This window comes from Eublepharis macularius, chromosome 17 (assembly GCF_028583425.1).
Source record: "Eublepharis macularius isolate TG4126 chromosome 17, MPM_Emac_v1.0, whole genome shotgun sequence".
Taxonomy (NCBI): domain Eukaryota; kingdom Metazoa; phylum Chordata; class Lepidosauria; order Squamata; family Eublepharidae; genus Eublepharis; species Eublepharis macularius.
The window spans coordinates 34,049,590-34,073,258 of record NC_072806.1 but is presented as its reverse complement, the minus strand read 5'-3'; the positions used below and the strand labels follow the sequence as shown (position 1 = coordinate 34,073,258).

The window sequence follows — 23,669 nt, the reverse complement described above, 5'->3', positions numbered from 1 at the left end:
AAATTGCTTACTAAATACATCAAAATTGATTGGCCGTTGTGTGTTTTTGAATTGACAAATGACTGCATTAAGGGAAGGAGAGAAATCCATTAATTACAGCTGCCCTCGACCGTAGGAAATGTAATGATATAAATATAGATTTTATTAAAACAAAAAAGAGGACCCCCCCTCCCCCACTGTATTATAGTGTTTGCTGGTAAGCATGTATGGTGCGATTTTACTTTTAAGTCTCTGAGTCTTTCTGCACAAGGCATCTTACACGAGTAGGATCAAGCAAAAGATCTTGTTTTCCCATTGTGGATACACATGCACCACTAGGGAGACAGAGGACACTTGAATACAGGGTTTTTTTCTGGAAAAAGAGGTGGTGGAACTCAGTGAGTTGCCCTCGGAGAAAATTGTCACATGGCTGGTGCCCCCCCCTGCTCTCCAGTGGCTCGGAGGGCGATCCAAACTCCCCTCTGTCTGGAGATCAGGGGGCGGTGCCACCAGCCATGTGACCATTTTCAAGAGGTTCCGGAACTCTGTTCCACCACGTTCCAGCTGGAAAAAAACCCTGGTTGAATATAAGACCACAGAGAAAGTAAGTCACTTGAGTGTCCCCATGTAAGATGTCTTGTGTGGAGAGACTCTCTGTTGGGAGCTCCTAGAGGCAGGAGTGAGAGTTGGTTGTGAAGTGAAAAGAAATGTCCTTCCTGTTTAAAGATGTGATGTCACATTCTACTACGATGAGAATTTTACTCTTTTTACTTTCAAGGATCCCTTTCTGTGTTGACATCTGCTGTGGAACGCCATTGTATTGTTGAACATGCAAGGAGGTACTTGGGAGGGCAGACCGTTATGTTTTTACAGAGTACTTGAAAAAATTAAGAACCTTGGGAGCCACCATTCACAAAATGGCTACCATTCACAAAATTCACAAAATGGCTGCTTGGTGTGTGGAGCCACTCAGAAAAAGGCAGCTCATACAAAAATTAACAGGTTTCAGAGCAGGTCTGCAGCGCTCAGGAGAGAAATATTCCTTCTGCTGTTTCCCCCAAAGCAAACTATCATCCCAAATTGTAGCTTGCCCTACAGGGGAAAAATCTACAGTAACAGCTATGTTTTCTCTGGACAAGGCAAACAGCAGCTTTGATGCTGATGGAAAGGATCAATAGTGTACCCCTTTCCTGGTCAGAGCAAGGGTGCGTGTGTGCGTGTGTGAAGAGGAGGAGAGGCAGATAGAAAAGGGTGCCGGTGCAGTTGTTGGGACTGTTTTCCATCGAGAGCAAAGGTGTGTGCCTGCACATGTCTTTTCCTCTTTCTCATATAAGAGAAAGTAGAGAGGAGCTGCTGGAGTAGCTTTAAAGGGTAGGATGATGAAGAAACTACAGCAGCAGCAGTGGAAGGGTGGAGGGGTACTCTAAATTGTCAATCCGAAGTGACCTGCCTGCCTGCTCCAGACTCGGCAGTACAGTCAGTTGATCTGGGGTCTTGGCCAGGCCTGTTAGACATCGACATGCCCCTGCATAAACTTTGGGTGTACCTGAGAATCCACCGTGTTCTCCGCTGTGCCTGCTGGGGGAAGACTGATGGATGGCCAAGCTGTTGGTTTGCCAGGTCCCCTTACCCTCCTGGCGAGGCGGAGGGGCAGCACTTACTTTATTGATTCTCTTCTGGGAGTGATGTCAGCATGCAGGCCCTGGGAGCACTCCTACACTTTGCACTGGGCTGATTTTCGCCCCCAAAGGGGCTGATTCGGCCTGTTTGGAGCCCAAATCAGCCCAGTGCAAAATGCAGGAAAGCTCTCAGGGCCTGTGCAGTGACGTCACTCCCAGGAGTGGGGAGTGATGTTGTTGCACCATGCTGGGAGTGTGCCTGGGAGGCCTGTTCTCCCACTTTCCCCCCCTGTCGACCGGTTGAGTGGTGGAGAGGGTGGAGGGTGGGAGCGGGGAATCCCCCGCCCCCACCAGGGGACCTACCAGCCCTAGCAAGCTGTCTTCTGGAGAACTTTGTCTGCCGTGACTGCCATCGTTGAGGAACCCTGATACGCTTCTGGGAAGGGGAGGATCAGGCACAGCACTCTGAGGTCCATGGAGAAAGGGCAGGATGAAAAACATGCCGAGGTCCTAAGTTTAAGAGGCCCCACAGCGTTACCAGAAACATCTGGCGGCACTGAGAAGCTCTTTAAAGGCACAGACTTGTGGAGCATCAGTTGCCCCTGGGCTTAGCCTGGTGTGCCTGTGTTGCTAGGCCCTGACAGTGGGGAGCCGACTGTATCACCTCAGCATTTCTCATTTTATAGCTTCGGATAAACGGTGGCGCAACAGGCACATCCCCCTTTGTGATCCAAGTGGAAAGTTAAATATTCATATTTTCTCAGCACTGCCTTTGATGTTTTCTTTTCCAGTTTACTGTGAAACCGTTGCCCGTAGCTAGTGTTGCATTCTTTTCCTAGAACCGTGCTCAGTTTTAGTGCTGTAATTAAGCAAGGCACCGTCTTTGTCAAGACAACTTAATCGTTGTGATCTAACTGGAAGCTGGGCTCACTCCTTTCTGGACTAAATTCTAGAGCTCCCAAGCCCTGTATTTCAAGGCTTTGGAATCACCATGAATTGGCCAGATGGGACATTCCTGCTTAACATAAGCTCAGAATTGAATATAGCAACAAAAATGATCTTTTCTCTGTTTATCACACTTGAAAATGTGTGGTGTCATAACTGTGGAGGCAAAGGATGTTGGTGTTTTTGGAATGAACGTAAATTGTGCCTCATTTCCAGGGAGAGGTCTCCATTGGCAACCATCTCTTTGGTGATACCTATCTGAGCTTACATCCACCCAGTAAACCAATGTGATGTAGTGGTTTGAATGGAGAACTGGGATCTGGGAGATCTAAGTTCAATTCCCCAGCCAGCTATGATGTCATTCAGTCGCATTCTCTCCACCTAGCCTACCTCACAGGGTCATTGTGGGGGCAAAATGGAAGAAGGGAGAAGAATGAATGCTGCCCTGACCTACTTGAAAGAAGGGCAGGATAAAAATATGATAGAGAATCGTTGGGGAATCCACTTGTTCTGATGGGGGGATTTTTTGTTTAGTAAAGATGCTGTAATTGAAAAGCTTGTTTGGAATATTTATAAAGCAACATTAAAGCAATCCACAGTGATTATCTTGATCCATCCCCCACCCCCCTTCTGTGAGGCCAAATTTACAGCAATTTCATCACAAATAGCCCAAGAGGAAATCTGGACGCAAGTCTCTGCGCAAGGCCCCTTCTATTAAGTGTAAGGTCATTGTGATCAGCACTTCCTTGTCTTAACACAACCTTTCGCAAGCCAGCCTGCATTACCTCTCGTTTACTTGAAAGGCATTTGTAAGTGGGAACGTCAGCGTCTTGGCTCCACGGGGAAACGAAAAGGCTTTTTTTTCCCGGAGACCTAACTGTGTTGCCCTTTTCCTGAAGACAGCGAGGTTAAGTGGTGAAAGGAAGTACAAATAATTCCTTTGCTGAGCGTAGGACAGAATGAACTGAGTAGAAACAAGGCAGGTTTCCGCTCCTCTTTGGAGTTGAGCTCTTTTGGACAGGTGGTAGCTCTCCAGGGGCTGAAGGAGTCCCATGTTGAGTCGCATTAAGTAGCAGCTTAATACATGTGAGTGCTCCAGACCCAGGTTGTATCGGAATTGGCAAGGGGCTGTTTGTACAGATGTGAGAAGTTTACTGGGAGTTTCATAATCCTTTTGTGGCTCTGTGTGTGCCCAAGTTTTGCTGTATCAAAGTTGTAAACACTGGCCTGTCCCAGGTGCACTTTTCAAGCGTGAAACACTGGAAAGTAGTTCTGAGGGCAAAAGAATTAAAATAACTTTCAGATGCTTGCAAACAAGACTAACGTGCCGAAATGGTTCCTTTGCTGGTCTTGCTTGGTCATCTGGAACTTCTTAAAAGGCGGTGGTGGTTGGGAGAGAGTTTTGGTGGGGGGGATTCCATCGACTCGAAGGGGTCAGTTTTCAAAGAGGCGTGTGAGGATTTAGCTGTGCAAGCCCTCCTGACGCTAATGGGAGTCAAACGGCTAAATCCCCGCGCTCTGCTTTGAAAATTTACTACTAAGCCTCTTGACTTCTCACTACATACTTTGATTGTAACAGTAATCCATGGTTAACATAATTTTCCCGACAATAATGTCAAACATACTTTTGAAGTCGGTGAATTATAGAAAGAGTTACCTCTTCCGTAACTCTTTAAAGATGGCCCCATCAGGCTGATTTCACAGTAGGCCCTCCACGGCTGAATTTATTCTCAAACACAGAAGAATGGATTTGTTGCCAGGGTTTGAATCACTGTCTGCAGACGCAATGTGTTTAAAAATAAGGCTGCCTGGTCAAGCAACACACCCCAGCCCCTATCCCCTGGGAAGCCTTCTTGCAACCAAAGCCACCTCTGTCTTGTCATCCAGAACTTGTTTCTGAGTTTGTGAATGTGGTCAAAAATGGTTTGCGACTTAGGGAAAACTAAATCCTCATAACAGACAAAGCCAGACCCAGCCCGCCAGCTATGCCGAGTGTGTCTCATCTGTAAAGGCCTGGCTCACTCACATGTTCCTCCCTTGTTGTCTGTAATATGAATGGAGGACTTAAAACTTGTGAACGAGCTATCAAAGATCAAATGCTGCAGGTGAACTCGATGTTCCTGCATCATTATATACGGAGAAGTTTATATACAATCTGGAAGAAGTACAGAATTTATCTACAAGAAGGAACTCCTTTGTGGGTAGCTCCATATGAGGTGATAGATCCGAGAGCTGTTGATAATGAGCAACAATGTTTAACTTACAAAGAAATAACTAGAACTGAAACATCCAAACTCAGAATGAAGACGCAGGAGGAACTATCACCTTATTATGACTGGTTCCAGTACAGACAGATCAGAGACTTATATAATTCGGACTCTGTAAAGGGAGGTATACGAATAGAGAACTCGGAACTAGAGCAGACCCTTCTTAAAGAGGACAAGAAAAGAATATCTAAGGTATATCAAGTACTGTTGAAATGGTATACTGAGGATGAGATAGTAAAAACACAAATGGTGAAATGGGCTATAAATTTTAATAAAGAAATAACAATGGAGGCATGGGAATACTTGTGGAAGACTACAATGAAGACAACGACATGTACTAGCATTAAAGAGAACATTTACAAAATGATCTATCGTTGGTACATGACACCAAAGAAGATTGCGCTAGGGAATTTGAATACTTCTAATAAATGCTGGAAATGTAGGAAGCATGAGGGCTCCCTCTATCATATGTGGTGGTCGTGTGAGGTAGCTAGGCAGTACTGGGGGGAAATAATAAGAGAAATGAGTGAAATTTTACAATTTCAAATTAATAAGAACCCAGAACTCCTGCTACTAAACCTGGGAATGGAGGGAATTCCAGCCCATCATAGGACGTTGATATTTTATATGACAGCAGCAGCCAGACTTTTGTACGCGCAAAAATGGAAAGTACAAGAAGTGCCAACTATTGAAGATTGGATCTACAAATTGCTGTACATGGCAGAAATGGACAAGATGACAAGAAAACTGAGAAATCTGGACTCAGGGCAGTTTAACACAGACTGGGAGAAGCTGAAACAATATTTGGAGAAGAAATGGGAGGTGGGAGGAGAACTGTGGCAGTTTGAGAACTACTGAAGTATAATAAAATGCAGAGGGGGGTGACTTTACTGGGGGGGAGAAGAGACAAACGTGAATCTCTAAGCAGTTAGATTAATAGATTGACATATATATGGATATATACAGATTAATAAACAGAATATCGATAGAAAATAACTAACCATAAGGGCTAATTATAAGGATTGATTAACTAATAATATTTTCTTTTTGGTAAGACTGGTATAATGTACCAAACTGAATATGTTTATTTGAAGATATATATGAGTCAAATTGATTGATTATGTGATGATAGTTATATAGAATTATTATTGAAGGGAAATAGAAATATTAAAGTAATTAAATATAACTAAAATAGAAAGAAGATAGAATGAGTAACATATAGAGCATAAGTCAAATTGTTTGATTTAAATGAATGTATGATTTATATGGTTCATGATTTATAGAAATATTTGAAATCGGAATTATGGAAAATGGGATAAATTGTTTATCCAATATGGAAATAATGACTCATAGTTTGGGTATAGAGTATTAAAAATAGTTAAGAATGTATTGCTTAGAATAAATGGGAGATTATATATTTGTTAGATAGAGGAATTTAAAAAGAGTAAGGGAAAAGGGACAAAGGGTTGGAAAACTGTTGGAAGTCAACAAAAAAGGGGGGGAAAGGGAGGGGGTTAGAAATGGAAAATGGGAGAATTGATTGTAATGTATAAATAATTGATCCTAACCTAATAAAAATTTTTCTAAAAAAAAAAAAAAGATCAAATGCTGCAGTGTGGACGGGGGACCTTTTATATCACCCAGCGTCAGTTTGAGTACAAAATATTTCAACAGTGTACATGGATGTGTGAACTGGTTCTGTGAAAGGGGGAACCGTCTCTGCCTCTTTTGGAGAGGAGGCCCTAAGCAAAGTTCACCAAAGTGATACAGGTGCCACCGCGACACCTGTATTGTCTGTGCATACAACATTGTGCTGCCCTCTCTCCAAAGAGCTCAGGGATTTGCATGTCGTTCTCTTCACCCTACATAGCTTCACAACAACCTTGCGAGAAAGGTCAGAGAGTGATTAGCCTGGGGTCATCATGTGAGGCATCATCAGCCCGATCCCAAAGCAGTGGCTCAGTGGTAGAGCATCTGTGTTGCATTCAGAACGTCCCAGGTTCAGTCCCCAGCATACCCAGTTTTAAAAAGGATCAGGTAGGAGGCGATATGAAAGGCCTCTTTTTGAGATGCCGGAGAGCTGCTGCCAGTTGGAGTAGACAATACAAATCTAGGTGGACCAGTGGTCCAATTCAGTAGAAGGCAGGCTCATGTGTTCCTAGTCTCACTGCTTGTTCTTTTTATTTTTTGTAGAACAATTTTTATTGTTCAATGATATAAAATTCAGCAAAAATATATTGCAAATTATAGAAAAAATATAGATAAAAGAAAAAAGGGATATACAGCTAAAAAACAAAAAAAGATACTAAAGAAAGAGATATTATTTCACCACTTGTTCTTGACCTCTTCTTGGTCTCTTGTATACTGCATTTTTTCAAGTGATCAAATCAAGCTTGAATTCTCCCTAGAAGCTAAAACGTCAAAACTGAGGCTATCATACTTCGGTCACATCATGAGAAGATACGATTCTCTGGAAAAGTCAATAATGCAAGGAAAAGTGGAGGGCAGTAGGAAAAGAGGAAGACCTAAAATGAGATGGCTTGACTCAATCAAAGAAGCCATGTCTTTCAGTTTGCAGGATCTGAGCAAGTCTGTTAATGATAGGGCGTTTTGGAGGTCTTTCATTCATAGGGTCCTGCCGTAGGTCGGAGGCGGCTTAATAACACATAACACACACATAATCCAGATATTTTTTAAAAAGTCTGCTCCATATTACTTTGGTACATTGAATGCACACCTTTGGGCAAACCAGGTCAGATCCTGTTTAGCACATGAAGTGGCCCCTGTTGTCCTTCAGTGGTCTCAAACTCTCATCCACGAGTCAGATATTTTAATGGTGTGCTCGTGCATCCTGGATTCTGCTAGCTATGCCACCAGCAACACTGTCAGAATGCCAGCCTGCAAGGCCAAGGAAAGGCAGTGCCATTCTGCAGTGTCACATTCGTTCTGTGCGGAAAGCAATGCACCTGCGGTGGTCAGGAGCCCACCATGTCAAAGATCTCTTTGCAGCACGCAGAGATGCTTGCTCCGTAATTATACCCTGCTTGTGACTGTTCTCCTGGGAGGAATGTAATGAGAGGAAAAGGAAACCAGATCCCTGCATTGAGCTGCTGATAGAAAACCTTAAAGATTAATAATTGAACATCTATTGTACCCTTGCGTCGGAGGGCAAGAAAGAGCATTGACAGGCAACACTAGCAAAATATGCTGTTTTCCCAAGTCTTTTTTTATTGGTGTAGTTGGGACAGGGGGAGGGGGTGGTAGTACTTACGCAGGAGTCAAACCTGATGGCCTGATCTGGTCTTAGGTTAGGCTGCAAGAGAGTGACTGGGCACAGGTCACCTCACCAGTTTCATGGTTGAATGGGGGTTTGAACCTGGGTCTCCTCCATCCTGCTCTGAAACTCTTCAGTCCCATCCTGCACTAACTCAGTAGCGCATACTCAGCAAGTTGGACCAGTGGTTGGGCTCTGTATAAGGCAGCTTCAACTGTGCTGAGTTTGAAAGACTGAGAGTAAGTTAACACCAAAGCCTCCGTGCGGGTGTCCTTTCAAGGATTTGGAAAGAAATGTGAAGCAAATGTGTTAATTCATTTATTAGATTTACATCCCTCTTCATACGCGTGATACTGGCCAGCCCAGAATTATGGCGCCTCTTAAACAAACTGTGGTTTTTGTCTGTCAGGAGGATCCATACAGAGGAAATCTGGCGTATGCAGAGGGTTGAGAACCCATTGTGGCCATATTAAGCTATGCACATCGTTGTGTTTTTTAAACCATACAAGTACACATTATTTCATGAATTATATGGATTTGTTAAAACAAAACTGAACTATTTATGTCATAGAGGCGCCAGCATCTATTTACTGTTGCATTTGTGTCTCTTTCCCATTATTAACTGGTTTATAGGTCTGTTATAAAAGTTTTGTAGTGGGCAGAAACTTCACACATAAAGTTTCCTTACCCCTGGAGCCACATTTTCCTACCCCCCTTCCCCAAACATAACCTCTAAAGTTGGGTCATTCTTAAGTCATGTAATTTTTAACTTTGATTAACACACAGGAGAATGGCAAGAAAATGCAGCCATGGATGAGATAGGCAAGATGTTGGAAAGTCCCTCAGGCCTGAGGCCTGCACCCTAGTATGAAGCAGGACAGAAATCCGTGTAGCATGAGGAGTCGGGCAAGCATAGGCACAACTGTGTGTTGCCTAGGCAGAACCCCAGAATTATCCTGAAGATTTTATGACCGTGTCCAGCCTGGATAAACCAATGAGCTGCCTGGGTAGACGGAGCTGCTGTGGAGTCTAGCAGTGCCAGTCTCCTGCTTTGGTGGGAGAACTTTGGGCTCCTATTGCTGTTCATTCAGCAGCAGGAGCAAAAAGGGTGGGGGGAGACTGGCGTTGTGCCAATGCCACAACATCACTTTCAGTGCAATCCCAGAAATGACTACACAGTGTTGGGGTGATGCTCTGGGATTCACCTGAAACGAAGATTGTTGCCCCAATGCAGTGAACATTCAGTAGCTTACCTTCCCCTACGCACTACCCAGACCCAAGTCAAACAGATGAAAACAAATTGCATGAATGGACCAGCACCACGGGCCCTGGGAATTTTCCCCTTCTAGTACCCTACCCTTCCTCACCCTCACTAGGTCCTGCATGGAGCAGCACAGCTAAAGATCCCAAGTTTGTTTCCTCTGCAGAGACTGTTATGTGGCTATTATTACATTGTAATTTAAAGCACTCCACCTTTCTTTTGCTGAGTCAAGACAATAATACACCATGGTAAGGAGCTAGCCAGCAAAGCTGCTCCATACAGGACTCATGGATGGTTGCATAGGACAATGCACATTAGAAAGTAAATTTACAATTTGAAAGCAAGGATATTTCACAATCGGTGGCCTTCCTTTGCCCTAGAGGTAGGAGACTCTCTCAACACATACTGTTTAGAATCCGAAAAATTCAAGTCCAGTGACACCTTAAAGATGAACAAGATTTTTAGAGTATAAGATTTTGAGAGTCAAAGCTACCTTCTTTAGATACCTGTCCTCCTGAAACTGCTTAGGATTTCAGTATCTTGGAAACAGAGAAACAGACCAGAAAAAGTATCTTTCAAACACAGGTGCAATATTTTAAAGGAATGTGAGTTTATTCAGACTTGCATCTTCATTGGGCGAGAGACAGAGGCTTAGGCTACAACATCAACACAGTTTTGCTGTCTGGATGAGCATCGCTCTGTCTTCCGCTGCTTAGCAAGAGACTGAAATTCTTGTGGGCTGCTCACTATGACTCAGCAAGTAAGCTGAGAATTTTTGCTCCATCGTCATTGGCCAATGTCATTAGCCTATAAAAAACCTTAATTATGCCGCCCGTAACTATTGCCAATAATAGGAAAATTGGTGTTTTAATAGCTGGTGAAGCAGCAGTAAGTTCCTTATTAAAATCTGAAGGTTCTTTTTAAAGCAACCAGCAAGAGCCTAGACTTGGGAAATCAAACAAGTCTTGGAGAGAGCTCTGGAGAGCTTGCTTCAGAGTTTAGGTTCCACGACGGGCAAGGCCTTGTTCTGTGATCTGACAGAAACTGCTTTCGTTTAGGATGGCGTGTGGAGTTGGGTTACATCCCCAAGACTGAAATCCTGGGGAAGAATATCTGGGAGGCCTGAGAGGCTGCTAGCTGCCTAGGGGGAGCGTCAGTTTTTTGTTGACAGGGTGGGCGTGAGGAACTAATGTTGGATATCTGTGGAGCTCGTGGCAAAGGAGGAAGAGGCCTAGCAAAAGGCCCTGCAGGCTGTACTTCTGAGGAGCCAGTAGGGCCACCAACCTCCAGATGGTGGCTGAAGATCTCCCAGAATTACAACTGATCTCTCGGCCACAGAGATCAGTTCCCCTGGAGAAAATGGCTGCTTTGGAGGATGGACTCCTACGGCATTATACCCTACTGAGGACCCTCCCCAAACCCCACCTTCTCTAGGCTCCATCCCCCCAATCTCCAGGAATTCCCCAACCTGGAGCTGGGAACCCTAGAAGCCAGGAGCAATCAACCTCTGCTCCCTCTCAATGAAACCATTTCCATTTATTGCCATTTGTGGAGACAAGTAAAGCATTAGAGCCTATGACCAGTGCATAAAATTGGGCCAGAATCTTCTGGCTGCCCGCAGTGGGATGCCAAGACAAGAGGTGTAATCTGGGTTTTTTTCCCCTGTGGCCCATCCAAGCCAAAAGCCAGGCTGTGGTGCTTCACTAACGAGTTGGGGATCATAGACTTCATCACCATTTTTGCCTCACGTATTATCTGCTGCTTTATCTGCTGCTTCAGAGCAGAGCAGAGTCACCTGGGCTCAGGAGCACATGGTCTGCAGCTGCTAGAGGAGGTAAGGGCTTTTTGCCTTTCTTGGCTGTGGTGGGTTAAGCTGAGAAGCTAAGGGTGGTCCTCTCTAGCTTTGGGGCTTTTTGTGTGTAGTTTTGTGTTGATTTGAGAGTAGTTTTGAGGCTGAGTGTGTTTGGGCTTGATTGTGTTTGAGGGTGAGTGTGTTTGTAAGGCTGCTGGGGGTTGCTGGAGTACAAGCCACACACCCCCTTTGTGCTCACCTCCTGTGCTTAGCAGGAAGTGACCTTTTGCATTGAAAAGGCAACTGCTGGGCAGGGGCGCGAGCCTTTGGCGCGAGCCGAAGGGCGAGAGCTAAAGGGCTCTTGGCCTGTGGCTCTTAGCCGGGGGATCATAGCCGTTTTCTTTCCTCTTTCTGTGTTATTCCTAAAACAGAATAATGAAGTCAGAATGCCAGCAGGGGGTTGGGGGCTTTCCAGTGTATTGCACTGAGTGTCACATGTATGACTATCTGCCTTCTGGTCAGAAGTCCTGGATGTGTGCTCGCTGCAAGGAGCTCCTGGTTCTCAGGGAACGAGTACGTACCCTTGAGGCCAAGGTGGCTGACCTGGAGAAGCGGAGACAGTTAGATAGGCACGAGGACAAGATTCTCAGGGACAGGATAGATGTGTCCCACTCTAAAAATGGCAGCGTTCTTGTTGTCAAGGAGAATGAGGATCTTGTGGAATCAGGGCACTGTACTGAGGATAAGGGGAACATGCCCTCAGAAGGGACCTCTTCTTCAGTTGGTGAGCAGGTTTCCTTTCGCATCAAGGAACCATCCCTGGGTGGGGCAGGAGGGAGGCTCTTGGTAGTTGGTGATTCGATCCTTAGACAAGTAGATAGCTGGGTGGCACAACCGCGTTCTGACCGTATGGTGACTTGCCTGCCTGGTGCGAAGGTAGCGGACATTACGCGTGTTATAGATAGGCTGGTAGATAGTGCTGGGGAAGAGTCAGCGGTCGTGGTCCATGTTGGAACCAACGATGTTGGGAAATGCAGTCGTGAGGTCTTGGAACAAAAATTTAGGCTGTTAGGCAGGAGACTCAAGGCCAGGACCTCCAAGGTAGCCTTCTCAGAAGTGCTACCTGTTCCACGCGCAGGGCCAGAGAGACAAACGCAGATCAGGAGTCTCAATGCGTGGATGAGACGATGGTGTAGGGAGGAAGGGTTCAAGTTTGTTAGGCACTGGGATTCTTTTTGGGACAAGCGGGAGCTGTACAAGAGAGACGGTCTCCACTTGTCCCGAGAAGGAACCCGGCTGCTGGCACTTAAAATCAAAAAGGTGGCAGAGCAGTTTTTAAACTAAATGCTAGGGGAAAGCCGACAAGAGATAAAGTGTCTCTGGTTCAGGATGGTTCATCTCAGAGAGATGAAGGGCTAGGTATAACACTTCTACAGGGAGATAGATTAGAGTTGTCAACTGAGATGGAGACAAACAGTGCAGATGACCTAACTACGTCTCGAGGCAAAGTGTGCCGGGGAAGTTACAGGTGTTTATATACAAATGCTAGAAGTGTCCGAGGTAAAATTGGGGAGCTGGAATGTTTAGTGTTGGGCGAATCCATAGACATTGTGGGCATATCAGAAACTTGGTGGGATGAGGAAAATCAGTGGGACACGGTGATTCCTGGATATAAATTATATCGGAAGGATAGGGAGGGAAGGGTTGGTGGTGGGGTGGCTCTATATGTCAGAGAAGGTATACATTCCAGTAAGATTGAGAAGGTAACTGAATTAGATTCGCTTCTGGAAATGCTATGGGTTGAAATTACGGGCCCAAATGGAAACTTAACTGTGGGAGTTTGTTATCGCCCTCCAGATCAGAAAATAGAGGAGGATTATAAAATGATGACAGGATTAAAGATGACTGCTAAACAAAAAAACTGTGTTGTAATGGGTGATTTTAACTACCCACACATTGACTGGGCCAATGGGTGTTCGAATCGGGGGAGAGAAAGTGAGTTTCTAGACTGTCTCAATGACTGTGCTATGGAACAGATGGTTACAGAACCTACTAGGGGAGAGGTGATCCTGGATTTGGTCCTCAGTAATGCTGAAGACCTGGTGAGAGATGTAAATGTGATTGCACCACTTGGGAACAGTGACCATAATGTTATTGAGTACAACATATGTATAAATAGGAAATTGCCAAATAAGACCAACACAGCCTTGTTTAACTTCAAAAGGGGTAACTTTTCTGAGATGAGGGGGTATGTGAAGAAGAAACTGAAAGGGAAAGTAAAAAAGGTCAAAACACTTGGGGAATCTTGGAGACTATTTAAAACTACAATCCTGGAAGCTCAAATTAAATATATACCGCTGGTTAGGAAAGGCACAAATAGGTTTAGGAAAAGGCCAGCATGGTTAACAAGCAATGTAATAGAAGCTGTAAAAGGTAAAAAGGATTCTTTTAGGCAGTGGAAAACTAGTCGGAGTGAGGTTGATAAAAAGGAGCATAAGCTGTGGCAAAAAAAGTGCAAGTCTGTGATCAGACAGGCAAAAAGGGAATATGAGGAGCATATTGCAAAGAACATAAAGAAAAACAATAAACAATTCTTTAAATATATTAGAAGTAGGAAACCAGCTAGGGAGGCAGTGGGGCCCTTGGATGACCAAGGCGTAAAAGGATTACTAAAGGGTGATAGGGAAATGGCCGAGAAGCTGAATGCGTTCTTTGCTTCTGTCTTCACTGTGGAAGATAAGAAGTGCATGCCCACTCCGGAAGCACTGACTTTGGGAGGGGTTTTGAAAGACCTGAGTCACATTGAGGTGACGAGAGAGGAGGTTATGCGACTGCTAGATAATTTAAAAACTGATAAATCACCGGGCCCAGATGGCATACATCCAAGAGTTCTGAAAGAACTCAAGTGTGAACTTGTAGATCTCCTCACAAAAATATGTAATCTGTCATTAAACTCTGCATCTGTTCCTGAGGACTGGAAGGTAGCTAATGTTGTCCCCATCTTTAAAAAAGGTTCCAGGGGAGATCCGGGAAATTACAGGCCAGTCAGCCTGACGTCAATACCGGGTAAGTTGGTGGAAACTATTATCAAAAATAAAATTAGTGGGCACATTGATGACCAAAAGCTGATGAGGAAAACTCAGCATGGGTTCTGTAAGGGAAGATCTTGTCTCACCAATCTGTTAGAGTTCTTTGAGGGAGTGAACAAACAAGTGGACAAGGGAGACCCGATAGATATTGTTTATCTTGACTTCCAGAAAGCTTTTGACAAAGTTCCTCATCAAAGGCTCCTAAGTAAGCTCAGTAGCTATGGGATAAAGGGCCAAGTCCTCTTGTGGATCGAAAACTGGCTAATTAATAGGAAACAGAGAGTGAGTATAAACGGGCACTTCTCACAGTGGAGGGTGGTGAGCAGTGGGGTGCCACAGGGGTCGGTATTGGGTCCAATGCTTTTTAACTTGTTTATTAATGATTTGGAATTGGGATTAAGCAGTGAAGTGGCTAAATTTGCAGATGACACGAAATTGTTCAGGGTGGTGAAAGCCAGAGAGGATTGTGAGGCACTCCAAAGGGATCTGTCGAGGCTAGAAGAGTGGGCATCCATGTGGCAAATGAGGTTCAATGTAGCCAAGTGCAAAGTAATGCACATTGGAACCAAAAATCCAAAATATAAATACAAGTTGATGGGGTCTGAACTGGCGGAGACTGACCAAGAGAGAGATCTTGGAGTCATGATAGATAACTCACTAAAAACGTCAGCACAGTGTGCGACTGCCATAAAAAAAGCTAATGCTATGCTAGGGGTTATTAGGAAAGGGATTGAAAACAAATCAGCCGGTATCATAATGCCTCTGTATAAATCGATGGTGAGGCCTCATTTGGAGTACTGTGTACAGTTCTGGTCGCCACACCTTAAAAAAGATATCATAGCACTGGAAAAAGTACAGAGAAGGGCAACTAAAATGATTAAAGGGTTGGAACACTTTCCCTATGAGGAAAGATTGAGGCGCTTGGGGCTCTTTAGCCTGGAGAAAAGACGACTGAGGGGAGACATGATAGAGGTTTACAAGATAATGCACGGGTTAGAGAAGGTAGAGAAAGATGTGTTTTTCTCCCTTTCTCACAATACAAGAACTCGTGGGCACTCTATGAAATTATTGAGCAGTCGGGTTAGAACAGATAGAAGAAAATACTACTTTACACAAAGGGTGATAAACACATGGAATTCGTTGCCACAGGAGGTGGTGGCAGCTACAAGCATTGCCAGCTTCAAGAGGGGACTGGACAAATATATGGAGCAGAGGTCCATCAGTGGCTATTAGCCACAGGAGATAGATGGTATTCTCTTTGTGGGGAGGTGGTGCTCTGTTGTCTTGGTGCTGGAAGGAAGGCAGTGGGAGGGCTTCTGGTGTCCTGGCCTCACTGACAGTCCTTTAGATGGCACTGGATTTCTAGCCACTGTGTGTGACAGAATGTTGGACTGGATGGGCCACTGGCCTGATCCAACATGGCTTTGCTTATGCTTAAATATGTACTCCTGTGTACAACCAGCGCTCCATGTTGTCTAATGTTAGTCCTAGAATCAATTATGTTTTGCTTCAGTATTTTCTACTCTTCGGATTCTTGCTAATGCTATGTCTTTAAACTTGTATCTGTTTACCTTATGGTATCGTATTGAAATATACTTATATGATACTGATGGTATTAACTTCATACTGTGTGATCTGCCTTGAGTCTCAGTGAGAAAGGTGGACTATAAATGACGTAAATTAATTAAATAGATGCCGAACTCTCTTCAAGGACAGACCCATGTAGAGAACATTGTAGCAGTTCTGACCCAATGCTAGAAACAGCTTCCACGTATGTTGGACATCCTTTAACCATTAACATCTGTGTGGATTTAAAAAGCTTCAGTTAAAAAGTTCGAATCCAGTTGTGGAGCGTTTTAGTTCATTCCCCATCAGGAAAAATGAATTTTGGAGCTTTAATTCTCAGGATGAATGCTGACCACTTGACACTCATTTTAATGACCCACAAAAAAAATGGCCATGAGCCAGCGTTAAACTTCCACCCCTTTCCACAGCCCTGTCATTCTCTAATCCAGATCTTTCCTCATTTTGGCAAGTCTTTCACATGCCCCAATATCCCCACACATTATGTCACCTTTAATTCTGGATGTCCCCAAACTGTAGGCAAATTCTTTGTCTCCCAAGGTCCTGATTTGGGCGGCGGGGGGGGGGGGGTGTTCCACACCATTGTGTCTTACGGTTATAGATTTCACTTAGCGGTGATAAAATACGGCTGTTTGGCAAAACAGCTGCTGCTAAGATGTAAATCATCTGCTCCCACCTGCCAAAAAGATCTCAGCCAACCTAATTGTTGAGGCAGTTTCAAGTAAGTTGCATTAATGTCAAGATGACGTGACAGTTATGGCACCCAAAGATAGAGAAGAATTGCTGTTGGGGGGCAGGGGTGGCCTGCTGCTTGGGGCAAAGTTTTGTCACTGTGTCTTAGCTTGGTTTCTACATCTTCTAAAGCCGACAATTTTTGAAAACTTTATGGCAAGCATTGTATCTTTGACAATAGTGCTGGTCTGGGGCAAGATCCCTTCCGAGTTATCAGCTCTGGGGAAGCTGTTTTGCGTGTGCTTCAGCACTGCCAACTGACAGACGTGAAGAGCCGGTCTAAGAGTTCTCTTTGCATGTGTGTAGCAAACAAAATCTGAGTGTTGCTTCAGACCGAAGGTGCTGGCTCCAAGCAGGTCTAGGGTCCTGTCCTGTTAGATCCAGAAGGCCTTGATGCTATTACCTTTTTAATCATAATATTTTATTATCACTTTTTGTGTCTTACCCTTCCTCTGATGGACTTATCCCATTTTAATCCTTGTGAGGTAAGCAAGACTTCGGGGAGGTGGATGCACCCAAGGTTGCTATGGTAAATTTCGTTGCTGCACAGCAGCTGGAATCCAGATCCTCTCCTAAGTCTGGCAGTTTCAAGACATACTTTTCTCCTGCTTTTCTTTCAAGGTATCCAGAGTACCGTTTTTTAACCTTCACAACAACCCTAAGGGATGGTTCATATTTCGTCAAACCCAGGTTTTGTTGAAGGCAAGACAAAGGCAGCTGAGCCTCAGACAGGGGCAGCCAGTGGGAAGTGCCCTTTTAACTCAGACCGTAAAGTAACCCAGCATGGTGTAGTGATTAGAGTATCCGTCTAGTGTCTGAGAGACCCGGTTTCAAATCCTCACTCTGCCACGGAAGCTTGCCAGGTGACCTTGGGCCAGCCGCACACTCTCAGCATGGAGTTCTGGATCAGATTCAAGGTTTTGGGTTTAACCTTTACTGCCCTAAATGGTCTGGGACCAGTATACCTGAGCGACCGCCTCTCCCCATATGTACCCTGGAGAGCATTAAGATGGGCAAATAAGAACTTGCTGGTGGTCTCAGGCCCCAGGGAGGCCAGGCTGGCCTCGACTAGGGTCACGGCCTTTTCAGTCCTGGCCCCAACCTGGTGGAACTTTCTGTCCAAGGACACCTGAACCCACCAAGATCTTATATCATTTCAGTGGGCCTATAAGACAGATTTTCTGCCAGGAATATGGTTGAGGCCACTCTTTGATTGTTTTAGGAGCCTCCCTACTGGTCTCCCGCTAGGGGGGCTATGAAATCATCTGCCCTCGGGTTGCCATTCCCCCGCCGGGGGCGGGGGATCCCCAGATCCCACCCTTTCCCCCTTTCGCCCACTTACCTGTCTGGCGGGGGGGCACGCTCCCTGAGGTGCCCCCTCCCTGGGTGGTGGTGGCAGCGGCAAGAGCAGGCTGCTCTCGCCACCACCACTGCCGCTGACTCTCACCACTGCCGCTGCCATTTCTCACCACCACGGCCCCTGTGCACCAAATGAGAGCAGGCCATGGCAAGAGCGAGCGGTAGCGGCAGCAAGAGTGAGTAGCCGCGGTCACAGTGAGAGCCGGCGGTGGCAACAAGGACCCCCTTTTGACCCGGGGGCGCCCTTTTTGACCCTGAATGATGACATCACTTGTGGAAGTGACGTCATCAGGCAAGCTGGGAGCATGCATGTGTGCGCGGGCGGAGAAAGGAAGCTGGGGTAAGTACCGGCTACCAATCCTCCGCTGGGAGATTACAGGGACCTGGGAATCCCCTTTCGAGGGACTCTAGATCGCTGGCAACCCTAATCGGTCCCCCTACAAGCACAGTCACTGGAGCGTTATTAACCGTGGGCCCCCCCTCCCCTCCTCTGTTTACATTATGATTGGGGAAATTGCAATGGACCACCATCTGAGATTGTTGCCCACTTATGTATTGTGGGTTTTTAAAATGTATTTAAATGTTTTAATGTGTACTAACTATTTTATTGTACCCCAACCTGAGCCCATTTGTGAGGAGGGTGGGCTAAAAATCGAATAAATAAATAAATAAAAATACCCCACAGGGTTATTGTGTGGATAAAATTGAGGAGGGAAAATATTGTACACTGCTTAGGTTTCCCAATAGAAAGAAAAGTGGGGTATAAATGAAGTTAATAAATAAAGCCTTTGGAGGTGGCCTGAAGGACCCCCTGCGATGCCATATTGTTGTCAAGAGATTTCTTTCTTACCATTTCACCGTTTGGCCAAGCTAAGTCTTGGTGTACCAGCCAAACCCCTGCCTGACAGCCTACGTGTTTTGTATTGGAATGGTGGCCATTATCACCTATTCTGCGAGCCATATTTGGGGATTTGCATGACAGACGGACATATCAACAAATCTAATGCTGATTGAGTCCCTCCCCCGCCCCCATACTTCAGGCGGACGTTTTACTAAAGAGGCACACTGGCCTCAGCATGCAAGCAGGAGTACTCAGGAAGCCTTTGGAGCTAACTTAGACAAGGGTGGGGGATTCAACTGAATGCCCTTCTGGATTTTGCTTCTGTTACCTATTTGGCATCTCTGTGATGTACCACTCTATACATCTAAATGAATCTGTACTAGCAAACTGATTGGGCCAGTTCAAATCATTTTTTAAAAAAAAAATGCTTGCAAAGTCTTTGGACTCACATGTTGTTCCGCCACTGGAAAGAAAAGGAGAGACCATTGATAGGTTTTAGCATCTGCGAAGGTTCATGCTGCTTACCACCATAGCATCCCCTTTCAGAATGGTGCTGGCACCCAAGGATGGTAGCTGCCTCACTGGACATCCAGTTAATGTTCCACAGCAGGTACTATAGGCAGAAGCCGGTAGTTGGATGTGACACCTTGGAGGCCATGAGTAGCTTCCATTTGGTTCCTAAGTGTTCTCCTATCAACACACTTTACAAGGCTGGTGTCTCTTAGTAGCTTAAGCTGGTTTTATTAAATAGCTGTTGTTCTAGATATCTTTTAATTTTCATTGTGTTGGCTTAATATTCTGCTCTTTGTGGACTTTTTTGTAATTTTTAACATTTTGCATGTTTATTAATTTGATTTGCATTGCTTTGTTTTGAATAAGCCACTCAAGCAGTTTTCTGGAGAGGTGGGCAAGAAAGGACTCAAATAAGCAATGAAGCCTGCAGCGGCATTGTACCACATCTTCATATCTGGACTCTGTACTTTCCTCTCTTTTGGCACAGTGGTTCCACCAGGAAGTCCGGGCCCCATCACTCGGCATGAATCCTACGACAGCTTAGCGTCTGACCACAGTGGACAGGAAGATGAAGAGTGGCTTTCTCAGGTATGGAGACGGTATGCCCAACTGCGGGGTGAGAGTGTCAGCTGAATTTTTGTATGGTTAAAACTGAACCCAGGGCAGTCGAAGGTAAAAATGGCACTGCAGAGGGGTTCATAATGAAATGAAGAAGGAATACCCACTGTTGCCCACCTTGCTGTATCATAGATACAGGATGCACTCTGTCTTGTATGTTTTAGGGTCATCAAGGGTTGATTTTAACCAAAAATCCAAATGGCAAGACTGAGAAGACACAGGCACTCTGACCATTGCATTTAGGTGGCTGGCAGTCTTCCCCAGTGTACCCAGTGAACCCTTGAATTTTTGGACATTCACAGAATTCATCTGGGATTTTCAGCATTCATATTAACATTCAGCACCTTTTGGATATTCACAGTAACATTATGTATAGTTCAAAAAGAATTCCATCAGAAGTTTTTGGGGTCAAGGAGCGTATAGGAATGCTTTAAGTTTTGCTAAGTGGAAAGAACAACTGTATCTCCTTGGAACACGAAAGACGCTTGTGTTCCCTCAGCCAGCCACTTTAGATTAAAGCCCATGGTGTGTGTATGTTTTTCCGAACACAAGTGTTGTTATCAAGGGTAACAGCATGCGGCGAAGAAACACTGCCCTTCGCTTCGGCTTCTCAATTAGAAGAGTGGGTAATGCATGCTGTCATTGGGAAGTAGATACAATATGTTTGTCCTGTGCACGGCGGGGGAGTGAATAGGAACATCTGGCCGTACCCTCGGTGAAATTGCAGAGGCATCTGTTTACCTCTCGGCTGTGTGGCGCTGATGGTTTCGAGCTTAAAATACACAGAATGCTTTAGTCGTGGCCTAATTTACATAGCTGGGCAAAGAGCTACTTGCATCAGGCAGTCAGCCCTAGTTACCCCCATGAGAAGCGAAAGTGTGGATGCAGGACAGAGCTGCCTGTGCGCTCATTCTTCCAAGCTTGGAAGAAATCGCCTGAGAGCAAGATTATGTAAAAAAAAAAATTACTGACAACAATGTGAAGTCACCCAGAGCACCGAAATTCGAGCGTTTGTAGAAACAATGGGCGCTTGCTTTACCAAGGAAATGCATCTACTCAAATGTACAGCGAACATGGAAAGCAGTACAGATGTCTCTGAAAATCTGTTGATTTAGATTGGGGGTCTTGGTTTCCTCTGCCCCCTCCAAGCATGTTAGCTTTTTGCTTTTCTGGTCTTGGACTGTGTAGCCTTTGAAAATTGCGCTTTATAAGAAGTGCCCTTGTTCTTTCGTTGCTTGAGTTCTTAACTCTCACTCTTGTTAATAAATAGATTCTGAGACCCACAACTGATGCAACTGGTCATCTGCTTTTATATTATTTCCATAGAATGGGGAATTAATATCTGTTTCAGCCTTTTGTCTTTGATAAGGTGAAGGGGGGGTAGTAAAGGAAGCGCAGGGTAAGGTGAGAATGTACTTTACATTTGGTCTGTTTTAGAGGGGAACTGATAACAGAACTACACGCTACACTCAAAGGCAAAATTGCTGTCGATCACGAGAGCGGCACATTGATCTTGGCTCCTGGAATATGTACCATTACTTGGTACAAGTCATGTGGTTCTCTTTAGATGTGTTGAGAGGGGTGGGGGAAACTCAAAAGATGATGACAGCATCCTAGAATGGAAAAAATAACCCTATGTGTTATGGAGTGGGGGGGGAACCTGGTATGGACCAACAGTCGCCCTTTGTCAGGCATAATGTGTAGTTCCATGCTTCAGTTCTTCAGATGGTCTTGATTCCAGGTGCAAACATTTTGTGCTCAGAAGGTAGAGAACGTGTGGGGACCTGATAAGCTTCAGAGCTTAGCGGTAACATGCTTTAGGCTCAGCTGTAACCCGGTTTTGGTGATATGTTTCTAGGTTGAAATTGTGACTCACACCGGACCTCACAGGCGCCTGTGGATGGGCCCCCAGTTCCAGTTCAAAACAATTCACCCCTCTGGCCAAACGACAGTCATTTCATCCAGTTCTTCGGTGCTCCAGTCTCATGGCCCCAACGATACCCCACAGCCTCTCCTGGACTTCGATACGGATGATCTGGATCTAAACAGTCTCAGGTTTTTAAAAAATATTATTTTGGCAAGAGTGATTCCTTGTCCTCTTTTTCACCTGCTCCCATCCCTCAATAAAACAACCGATAGCCGATTGATGAAGCAATACTGAGACTTATACATTTGGAATAAATAAATTCCATCACCAAGTCTGCTTTGGAAGCTGGTAGCCAATAGGAGAGATATTTTATATTTTCAGTAGTTTTACGCCACATGGGGAGAAAACCTACCATATGATCAACAAAGAGCTGCCTTTGAAACAAATTTGTACATCCAATGAGGCCTCAAATGTGTTACATTTTCACTTTCTCCTTCCAGAATTTATCTGTTTAATGTGTATTTTCAAAAATTCTGTTACTCAAACTTACCAGTGCCTCAGATAACCTCTTCCCTCACATATGATTTTTTATTGTTATTACTGGACAAAAATAAATCATACGGTAGAAATATGTTTTTTGCTGCTTCTTTGCCAACAGCGATAACATCCCAGGATAACAAAGCAGTTGCTAATGCTAGTTCACTACTTCTGTTCTCTCTTAGAGTGACTCATAGTCTGAGCAGAGAAGAACATCTCTTGGTTAATGTTACTTGTCTTGTCTAATTTGCTATGCATTGGTCTTGCTTTAGATATATGAAAAATCATAAACAGAAATGCAAATCGTAGAACAGAAATCCTTCCTGTTTATCAGTCACTTTAATCGGGTTGACTTTTACCTCCTAGACTTCAAGTTTGTTCCATCCCAAACATTTGGGGAAGAGAACAACAAGGCACTCATGTAAAGTTTTAAAAGTGGTAGAGGTGGGTTAAAGGTACCATTCCCTTCAATCAAAACATACCCCCTTTCATGGTAAAATTGATTGACTTGGGGAAAAGCACTCTGATGGGTTGCATATTGGCTAGTGCAGAACATCACCAATAAATATCTCCTTTCCCTGTCCCTTGAGTAGTTTTGTGATTCTCTTTTTTGTTTTTGGGCAAAGTGAAGGATGCTTCTGCATGAAATAGTTTAACGTTTTATGTTAGACGGAGGGCAGGTCTAACAGTTCACTTGCTGATATGTAGGCGTATAAAATAAATTTCAAAGCAAGCCTCACACTGTAGATTAATAATCTTTAGTGCCTGTTTTGTGGAGAACCAGAGTAGGTATTGTCCAGCCTGTCAGCTGGAGGAACAAATCAATAAAGATATGGCCACAGGAACCCGGGACATGGGCAGTGCTGGCAGCCGTCTGCCAGGGGCTTTGCTCTTTACAGTGGAGGCCATTGAGGCTTTGGCCTTTGGTGGGCCCCCTGCATGGCCAATGGAGAAACAGAAACAGTGGAGGGACCTGGAAAATTGAAGATTCAGCTGACTGGAAGAAGAGTTTGGCCTGGCTAGATGAGGCAGAGGAGATTTCTGAGAGCTGCAGAGGGCAAAGGGCCCATGTGGGTGGAACTCTGCTGCTCTTCGCTCCAGGAGATGATGTGGTAGCAAAGCTCACTGCCTTCAGCTGGAGTTTGGCAGAGTCACCGTGGCAGCCTGACATTGGCGAACGCAGAGGACCTGATCCAGTAAACTTACCGGCATTCATATTGCCCATCCTGAGTGTTCCCTCTCTGTTTACCCCCAGCAGAGGCACACTTACTCCACCTCCCGTGTTCAGCTTTGTACTTCTGAGACCATCCTTCTGAGACTTTCAAAACTCAAGCCCCACACCACCCCCAGTTTGGTGGCAGCAGAAAGTGCTGTCAAGTCATAGCCGACATA

At 44.9% G+C, this 23,669-nt stretch overlaps 1 protein-coding gene across 4 annotated transcripts in view; it reads left to right on the top strand.

Moving 5' to 3' along the window:
- BCAS3 (BCAS3 microtubule associated cell migration factor) overlaps nucleotides 1–23,669 on the top strand; it is a 745,665-nt gene that overhangs the window by 393,193 nt on the left and 328,803 nt on the right. For all 4 annotated transcript variants that reach the window (XM_055001162.1, XM_055001161.1, XM_055001160.1 and 1 more), the window contains 2 exons: nucleotides 19,743–19,843; nucleotides 21,732–21,928. In XM_055001162.1, coding sequence (XP_054857137.1) covers nucleotides 19,743–19,843; nucleotides 21,732–21,928 — 298 coding nt within the window. The remainder of the gene's footprint in view (nucleotides 1–19,742; nucleotides 19,844–21,731; nucleotides 21,929–23,669) is intronic.